The sequence below is a fragment of the Asparagus officinalis genome, chromosome 4 (assembly GCF_001876935.1).
Source record: "Asparagus officinalis chromosome 4, Aspof.V1, whole genome shotgun sequence".
NCBI classification, from domain to species: Eukaryota; Viridiplantae; Streptophyta; class Magnoliopsida; order Asparagales; family Asparagaceae; genus Asparagus; species Asparagus officinalis.
Window position 1 is genome coordinate 55,824,190 of NC_033797.1, and position 10,437 is coordinate 55,834,626.

At 35.6% G+C, this 10,437-nt stretch overlaps 1 protein-coding gene across 2 annotated transcripts in view; it reads left to right on the plus strand.

Annotated features, from left to right (window-relative positions):
- Positions 1–9,179, plus strand: part of LOC109837483 (SNF1-related protein kinase regulatory subunit beta-3) — a 15,388-nt gene extending 6,209 nt beyond the window's left edge. The window contains exons 2-3 of one of the 2 annotated variants that reach the window (XM_020405743.1): positions 8,523–8,580; positions 8,660–9,179. In XM_020405743.1, coding sequence (XP_020261332.1) covers positions 8,523–8,580; positions 8,660–8,971 — 370 coding nt within the window. In that variant the 3' untranslated portion in view covers positions 8,972–9,179. Of the gene's footprint in view, positions 1–8,340; positions 8,581–8,659 lie in introns of those variants that run through there. The other variant, XM_020405742.1, reaches the window with a different exon arrangement.

Sequence of the window (10,437 nt, forward strand, 5' to 3'; positions counted from 1 at the left end):
AGAAAAAAAGAAAGGAAGAAGATTTAAGGGATGAGATAAGTTTACTAAGTCCAAGCATCATACTACAAGTCTCATCAATGCTTAAATAGTGTTGTTACAAGTTACAACTAATACTCTTCCTCTCTCTGGAATTAGAACCTTAACAATTCCTCTAACAAATGTAACAAAGAAAAAAAGAAAGGAAGAAGATTTAAGGGATGAGATAAGTTTACTAAGTCCAAGCATCATACTACAAGTCTCATCAATGCTTAAATAGTGTTGTTACAAGTTACAACTAATACTCTTCCTCTCTCTGGAATTAGAACCTTAACAATTCCTCTAACAAATGTAACAACATACTTGAGGTTGTTTTTAGTATGCTATAAAAGATTATTAGTTAGGATTTAGATAAGGATCCTAGTATTCATGCAAATTAAGATGATAACATATGAAGTAGAACTTGGGTGTTTATGCGCGCGCGTGCGCTTGCTAGGGTGTGCCTGCGCATGTGTTGGCTAGGAAAAGGCGGCGGAGAGGGTGTCAGGTTTTTGGTGTGAGTTTAAGACCTTTGAATTTGGATGTAGCATTGCTTTTTAGACTCAAAATGATGGTTAGACATAAATTCATAACCCCGCCTCATTTTAAGAAGCACTAGAAATCTCTTTCAGGAGAGATAAGGATAAAGAATTGTGGAAAGATTAGCAAATCATGAATCAAAGTCAAGGTCCGAAAGGGTTAGAGGATAAAATCAAAAAAAATGAAAGAGGATGTAATTGCATTTTCCTCCTCAATGAAGGGGTCACTGGTACTATATCTTGTCTCCTCGACCATGGTGGCCAGACTTTGTATTGAAGACTTGGCATTTGCGTATTTTTTCTCCTTTTGCATGTTTTTTGTTCTTTCCCTTCCTTTTTTATGCTCTTTATACTTTTCGTGCTTTTGTTGTCACTCTTAATACCAGTACATGCTGCTGCTAATATCTCATTTCAAATTTTGGTTTCTCTCCCTCCCTCCCTCTTTGTTTTTCCCCTTATTTGACACTCTTGATATTTTCTTAAAAACTGGCTTTTTTTCATTTTAGTTCAAAGTCAATTTTAGATTAAAAAAACATGCACTCTACCTAGGCATCACAAGGTGTGAACTATTGTGGGTTGTAAGTAGAAGCGAGGGACTCAGGCAAATTTTAGATCAGTTTTCTAAAAGTCACCTGAGTATCTGTTTAAGCTATAATTAGCAAAGGTAGTGCCCAAGCCACTCACTTTTGTTATAACTGCCCCTGATTAAGCACCAGGGGGTCAGGGACGTATGAGCAGCTATGTGCTGTTTAAGCGGTCTATATTATATGAAAAAAGATTTGTAACTCACTTATAATAATGAGTTGTGAAACTTGTTCTACTGGTTAGTAGTTGTTGATCCGATGATAGCGGAGTTGTTTAAAATTCTGTGGTTCCATCAAATTTAGTCAAATTTTGATACTAAATTATGTCTGCAATTTAGTTATTAGTTTAACTATCAATTTATTACCTATTAGTTAATTTAGTTTTTAGTATTTTGTTTAATTTTTTTTCCTTTTCAGAAACTCAATTCTTTATCTTTGTTTCTTATGGCATATAATTTCTTTTATGATGGAGGTTAACCACTATCTTTGCAATCTATCATGCAAATCTCTATTCTCCTAATAATAATAATAATAATAATAATAATAATAATAATAATAATAATAATAATATTATTATTATTATTATTTTGTTTATGGTCTTCTTGTTCGCGCTTACAACTGCAAAAAGTATCATTCTTCTATTCATAATCCAGAATCATCCTTCAAGGTTGTAACATATGGCATTTTTGGGTTTTTGGCTTATAATCCACAAATGAATTACAAGCCAAGTTGATTATAAGCCAAAGTGTTTGGGAAAAAAAGTGGATTATAAGTCGCTTTCAATAAGAGAGTGATTGACAAATAGGCGGATTATAATCTATCATTATTGTCAAAATGACCAAAAGGACATTGCTCTAAATTTAAGCTTTAGATTCTATGTTGCACATGTGTGGGTATGAGTACGGATACAGGTACGGTATACGACAAATCTGTAAATTGTAGGGTACAGGGACACAACTATATTTTACATTGACTGTAACCATATGCAAATCAAATATTATACATTGACTGTAACCATGTACAATCTTAATCAGTAGAGTGTGATCAATTTACAGAAAAAAATCAATGATTACATTGAAGATTATATGCTACAAATAGTTAAATAACAAACATTAACTGATCAATTTTAAATAACCGCAGAGAACAAAATATTTAGGCTTCAAAAACCAACACTAAGGCTCAAATATAACTTAAATGGATGAAAAAGCTCAAATCTTCATGAAATTAGAACAAAAGTTAACTATGAGAACCAACAATAAACCTTAAAACTAAGAAATTGATTAAAAAAAATAAACTTTAGCTCAGAAATTTTAAACAATAACAAAACTTAAATGATAAAAGCAACCATGAAGAACAAAAACAAAATCGAAAAAACTTAATTAAATATTAAATTAGAAAACCCTAAAATAGCCCAAAATCTTCAAAATTTAAATAACTTATCCTCAATCTTCTTGAATATTCTCTTTAGCACTGAGTGACAAAGAGATTGGAGGATTTGAGAGGCTGCAGAGAGGTAAGGGGCTTCAAGAGATCTGAGGACAAAGAAAGAGGTGGAGTTCTGAAAGATCGTAGGAGAGGGGCGGTGTTTTGAGAGAAACATGGATATAGATGTCATTACTTTAAATTTTAATGTGGGTATTAGGCTAACAGGTTAAAAATGAACCGTTTTTCTAAACCCAATAAGAAAAGAACCCAAGATCTGATTTCTTTCTTTGCCAATCGCGACACCAAGTGGAACAACTATGTCCCAAGCGAATCGGGTACATACGTTTGGGTACAAGTATGAGTATGGCAGCCCAAAATCCGCACCAGGGTATAGGAGATTAGAGCATTATTAATACAAGTTTTTTTGATAATTTAAATTAAATAATTTTATAACCTATTACAACTCATTTTGATCCCATATTACATCTTTAATTTAAGGTGACTATTTATTTATTTATTTATCTATTTATTTATTTGAGTACTAATTAATTCATAAAACCATTTTTGTAAGATTTAAAATGTAGAGTAAACTTGTAATTTACTTGGTCAAACTATGTAGCTTAAAAGCCACCAAAAACTAAGCTGGGCTAGGGGAGCTTTTTTGGGGCTTATAAGCCAAAATAAGCTGGTTGCTAAACATGTTACAGCGGCTTGTAAGCCAAAATAGTGTTTTATAAGCTAGTTTAACCAGTTGCCAAACATGCTCCTTATATCTAATTCTTCATGTTTAGTTGTAACTCCGTTGTGGATTAATTTCCTCTAGCAACAAATTATCTTTTATGCTGACAATATGTTTGATAGTTTTCTTTCATTCTTTTCAATGACATCTTCATTCTTCCACATCCTCCTCAAATGAATATGCACCCTTTTATAAGTAAGTGACAAAAGTAGCATGTTTCTTGGTTGAGAGTTTGATGACAACATCGCCATCTATACCGGACACCATTCTATCACTCCCAATAAAGCATATTCAACATAATAGCAACACCAAACCCTTAGCTAGAGTTGTTGATATACCACCAATTATATCATTTTGTTCTGTAGACAATCTCGTGGACATTATAACATGTTTTTTCCCTCTTGAAAAATCATTTTCTTCTTGCATCATAGTTGTTTCAGCCACTTTCATCATCATCATTTCAACATGTGTGCATCATCTTTTGAAGATTACAAAGCATCTTCTATGTATTGTATCTTCTTTTTCTATGTTACATATTTATTTCAATGTGCCCCCTTTCTCCTTCCCACCCTAAACAACGCACCATACACACGTCTACTTCAGGCCTTCACCCTTTTAGGTGGTGGAGCCAGTTTCCTTTTTTTTTGGGAGTGAGGATAACTATTGTACTACAATAAAAAATATTAAATTTGACAATATATAATAAATTTTAATTACATAAGTAGGTAAAAGAAGAACCTCAAATAACAGTTTTACAAAAAAAAAAAAACTCACTAGAGGTTTGAAGCTTGCCCAAACTAGAGTGCAACCATTACCAAATGTAGCCTTTCCGTCTTTTTAGCCTAAGCAAACTTTGGTTGGGCCCTTCTAACTCACTAATATAATCTAAGAACCTAAATATGATCAAGTTAGAGGAGATAGATAGGTCAGTGGCAGCCCTTATAATGTTAAAAGTCAGCAAGTTGTTACTATGACTAGATTCAGAAATGAGGGCTCGGAGATAGAGGCTAATGAAACATTAGGTTTGTCAAATAAAAGTGCATTATGAATATACCTACCTTTTTCCACTGAAGCTTGAATGGGTGAAACTCTCGCAATACTCGAGTAATGTCCATCCCGTGGTGTTTGTGATATAATTCATCAAGCTCATATTCTTTATCATCAAATATGTATCGATAAAAAGAACATTAAATAAACATTCACAGATAATATGCAAACTATAACCCAAGGTTTATTTCTAAATCTTGACAAAAATATGAGGTCATGAGTTACAATTTTGTGCAATGCTACGTTGCATATTAACCTTCTGCAAGGGAATGCCATATTGATTGTCGAAGGTAATGCTAAATAGATAACAAAAATGAGTGTTGAGATTGATGTGTGCACTATATGAAGAGATATATGAAATGATGACATCTACAAGAAGTTAGAGGTTTCTCACATTCATTCAAAATGATGAAGAGCATATTGAGATGGTTTGGCATGTCTATGTAGAAGAGGCCAATAATTGTTAGGAGGAATCTATAAGAAGTTAGAGGTTTCTCACATGACATTTTTGTGACTGTTCTAAATGAGCAAAAGCATTATTCATGCAATAGTTATACATTAGATGTATGTCATGTGGGCTCTAAACATACGAATTCTCCATGCTATAGTGATACAAAACAAATATGTTGGATCAAGGTCACAATGTCAGAAAGCGCTAGGCGGCCTAGGCACCTAGGAGAGAGCTTAGGCAGGATGTAAACGTTTTCGCTTTTTTATTTTTTTATTACATTCAATATTATAGAAAGCACTAAGCACGACTAGAGCAGATCTTGGAGGATTTCTTTTTTCGTTTTTAGTGGTGGAGGAGGTTTTCGAAAAGTCAGGAATTAGAGAACGTCTTCGTAGTTGGATGAGGTGTGTGGTTGGTGAAGGAGGTCGAAGGAGGTTGGAGGATATGGAGGCAACAATGCAGGAAATCACGACTTAGACCTAAGTGTTGCAGTTTTGCGTAAGCAGCCGATGTTCCCGTAGGCGCTCCTAAGACCTAAAAGGATGCCTAAGTATTGCTTGGGCGAGAGCCTTTGTGGGCTAGGCGCCCGCTTTTTGAAACATTGATGTGGGTTTATTTACAATTAGCATATTTGTTTCATTTGCGTGCTATGCAATTGCGTGAGCTGAATATGCATACCTTCAAGCATCAATTTTGGCCCCAAGATGGAAAACATACTTCATTGACAGCTAAAGGGAGATTTATTTAGGACTGCACTTGGCATTCCTACCAACATCAAGTGGTTCAATGTTCATGTTGAGATTTCATAGCTCTGATACGAAATTGTCACAAGTTGCTTGTTTTAGAACTCAAAATTGCTTTGCCATGTGGCACTCAGCTCGTTCTTCCCTCAGTAGAATAGCTAAGTCAGTCTTCCCACTCAAACTCACAATAACACGAGAGGATAAAAGAGAACTCATATATTTTATTAATTTCAACTCTTTTTACTTACAAATGAGTACCTTTTAGCCCCTTTATTCAGTGGAGCTTTCCCCTTATATCAGCAGCTAGGATTTCCCTTCTAGAGGTTTCATAGTCCAATGACTACAATTGATTCTTCTAGAGAATTCAAGCCAAATATTATATTATAATCATAAAAGTACAAGAATGTTCTAGAGTTAGGAAATGTAGCATTTCATGTTGTGCAAGTAAGCTTTGATGTTTCATCTAGCTTTCCTAAGACTAGGGTAACCAAGTACGAATAGTGCAAGGAGATGAGCCTAAAATGATGTGCGTGACACAGTGCGGTACATATGGATTTCTTGTTATGTCTTTGGTCTAACAAATGCATCGGCTACATTTTGCAATATGATGAACAAGATGTTCAAAAATCATATTGAGGGTGGATGTTTTGTTGGAGGTTTGCTTGAGGCACTACATGAATGCCAACCACCAGGATCGAAGATGTTGGATATTACTCTCATAAAACCTGCAATGGAGTGAATCCACTTGGAGGAGTCCGTTTGAGACTGTGCTTGGTAGCCAACCTTTCACTTAGAATTCCATTATGACAGGCTATAAGAAGAGTAATCCGACGACCTACAAGTTACTAAAGGATGGTAGGAGCAGAACGAGTTAGTATGTTTGTGCTTGAACAAAATAGCAAGAAAGATGAAGAAATGGGTCGACAGGAAGTGACATCATATAATGTTGGAGACCTAGTCTTTGTCAAGCTATCAATGGTAGATTGATACAGGGCATCATGAAAAATCTGATGAAGAAGTATGATGGCTCATTTCATGACTTACAGTTGTGAAGGTGAGGAGTGTTGCCTACAATGTTGAACTTCTACAGGCCCTCCAGACCATGTTGAACCATACCATGAAGATGCGAAAGGCCTGAGCGGATGGAGATTTAGTAGAGCGCCTGCTGGAATCGGTGCAGAGTTTGAGCAAGAGGGTGAAGAGATCTTGTTGGATAGGGTGGTTCATGTAGGGAACAATCCACAAGCATTGAAATGCTTCGTTCATAGAAAGATTATCTGACAGCGAGTGCAATTAGGAGGTAGTCAACTCTTTTTTGGCATTTCAAAGTCTTGATAGAGTTTTCTCGTGGAGAAGTGAAGCAATATGGGAATTGCTTGAATGAGTGGGGGAAATGACATTGCTCGCTTTGTCAGTTGCCACATCTGCCTTACATGGCAATGCATGGGATGCCACATCAGTCTGACTCTAGGCATTCTTGTATTTACACGCTTGAAGATATTTTGTATAGAATTCTCTATAAAAATCAATTGTAGCCATAAGATGTATGAAACTATCTAGAAAAGAAATCCTATCATCAATATGAAGGGGAGATTTCCATATATAAAGAGATCATGGAGCCTCATTTGTAACCAAGAGGAGTTGAAGCTAATAAAGCGTACAAAGTCCCTTCTGTTCTTCTTGTGTTCTTGTCAATTAGAGCAGAAAAGCTGACTTAGTTATACTAACAAAGGAAGAGTCAGCTAAGTACCACATAGGAAGGCAAGTTTGGGTTCCAAAGCAAACATCTCATGTCATGATGCAGTGGAGGCCAATAACAATTAAGATTGGTTCATAGTTAATAGAGCAACATGCCCAATAACTTCGACATTTTTTGCGACTGTTTTCAAAGGAGCATAAACATTGTTCATGCAATAGTCATATAGTACAGGTATGTGATGTTGGTTTTAAACATAAGCATTATTCATGTCATAGTGATACAGAGCTGTTATGTGATGTGGGTTTATTTTACAACTAATATATTTGTCTAATTTACATCTTCTGTAGTTGCTTGGGTTGAATATGTATACCTTCAAGTATTGGTTTTGATCCGAAGTCAGGAATATATCAGATTGTTGTCTAAAAGTGAGGTTTACTTTGGTCTTCACTTGGACTTCATGCCAATAAAGAGTACTGGGCAGTTCAATATTCATGTTGATATTAGATTGTGCATGAAAATTTGCATAGAATTTTCATCCTGCCTTTTGTAACAAATTTCTGGTTGGATGTTCTTTTTCTGTTATGTAAATGCTACTTGCTAGTATTTCTTTTGTTGTGCAAAATTCACTGGCTGTGCAATGTTCCTTTTCCCTGCGTGAATCTTATGCCTTGCTATCAGATGATCTGGATCTTATGCCTTATTAGTAGATGGACTTACTGCTTATGGTCTATATTATTCAGTGAACATACTTGTTACTATAGCACCTGAGACAACCTAGAATGCTAAAAGTAGAAACATACATTTAATGAATGTTTTCATTAAACTGTGTATTTTGTCATGTTTATCTAATCACACATGCAAAGTTGGGTATACCACCACTAATGAACAATCCGTAAGTGTTATTAAATACATATTACTACTTAGTACTTACTAAAACAAGAAGTGTCTTATTTTATTTCTCTTAGACAAATGTGTATTACAAGAGAAGTTTGAACCATCCTGAACTGGGATGGAAAAATGTTGCCAGAGATGTTCAACCTTTCTTTATTTGGGGCGAGAGAGGGGGGGGGGGGCGGCGCGGCCCGGATCTGGTAGTGTCTGCCATTCTCACCCGTGCTCCTATTGTTATGTTCTTATTACAGATTACCCTCGCTCAACACTGCTTCATTTTAAAACGGAATCATCAGTCTGTCGTTTCATTTTCAGAGTTGCCATCTAATTAGGTTGGAACATTTTTTCTATTTTCTTCACACATTACTGATGTCGCTAGTCAACTGCAGATTATTGGGTAACTTAAGACTATCAGACGTCATGAATGGCCCAAACGGAGATGACCAAGTAAGCTCAAGGCATCCTCAAGGATCTATTATAACTATGAAGAACGTTCTTTGTTCATATTGATTGAAATTGCATGCAGGAAGGAGTAACTGTAGTAGGATTTGAAGTACCGAGATCTCCTGATTCAAGCTACAACAATCCTATTCCAGGCATAGAAGAAGCAGCTCAAGATCCTCCACTCGTACCTCCACACTTGCATAGTTCCCTCTTGAGTGTACCGGCAAGCAGAGATGGTTTCAATAGCCTCCCCTTACCTCAGAATGTGGTTCTTAACCATCTTTATATAGAAAACAGAGAGAGCCCTAGGTCTGTTGTATCTTTGGGAATCACCCATCGATACCGCTCAAAATATGTTACGGTAGTGTTATATAAACCGGTCCAGAGACGGTGATTAATTTGGATTGTTGAACATTAAATCTTTAGAAAATGTATTTTCCAATTCCACTTCCTGGTAAAATTCTAACCTGCGAAGAATTTGATCATGGTGGTCATCATCTTGTATTGGAACTCATTTCTCCTGTGAAATTTGCGATGGGTGGTTGCGAAGTTGTACATTTGCTTTGTAGTATTATTCATTTTATCTCTTATCTAATCTTGAATTCACGTGTTCCAACTCCTAGTTTGCTAATAAATTTTGTGAAATTTTTATATATGAATCTACCTGCTTAATTTCCTGGAAATTTGTGTCTGATTAGTTTTCTGTTGCTTGTTGCAAACAATTTTGATCGAATCGTTCAATCTGTGATCTCTGATGAAAACAAAGAATCAGAGGCAATTTATTTATTGCACTAAATGCTTGAAAACTATGTACGGGTAGCCCGAAAACCATTTATTTATTCTCATTCAAAATTTATAATTAAAACTCGGAGACTAGATTGAACTGGTAAGATCTAACGCGAAAAAATTAAAAATATAAGCTGCAGAAATTTTAGAAAATTTAATTGTATCCAGCGCTTAAACACATCTGTAATGATGGATCCAATAAAAAATCAACGGGACTGTAACTTGTTTAATGAATAATCATGATTTAAGTAAAAACTATGGATTAGAAGTCATACAGGAACGAATTCGGGTTAAGCTAAACCCAATAAAACCGACATGATATTAGACAGATTGTGCTCAACATCCATGACTTCCAGCAACACAACAATTAGACTAAAATAGGTCATCGTCGTCGTTGTCATCGTCCCTATCATTGGTGGCGGCTACATCAGGACCCCGTGTCATACTACTGCTCCCCACAGAGTAATATTCACATTTAGAATATTCATCCACCAATCCAACCATATTATCCAACAATACTCATCCAATAATCCAACCACAATACATCTCTATACTCAAACGATATTCGTATATCATACACAAAGCAACAAAATCACAAATATAGTATATATAGATAAAATCCAAAAGTTATAACATGTCTACCAATCCGAAAGTACATAAATGTAAGAACAAGTCTAGCTCATAACATGTCGTCGTTGTCGTTGTCGTCGTCCTTATCATTGGCGGTGGCTACATCAGAACCATGTATCATACTACTGCTCCCTACGGGAGTAACTTCTCTAGCTTGAAAAGAATACAAGTCAACATGAAAATATGTTTAAAAAAATTCATAAAAAATACATATATGTTATGTCATATATACGTCACCACCACCAATAACTCCATGCTCTGCAAATGCCAACTTAGTGATAGCCACGTATATAGGTTGGAGAAGAATCTCCTTTAAGGACTCAAAGTCGATGATGCGCTACAGATGATCCCAGGTCAATTGTGCACCATTTAACTCGCACATAATAATGGGAAGAAATTGGAAAACCAGTGAGGGTTCAAGATTGCCCAAAAGTACTGTCTGAT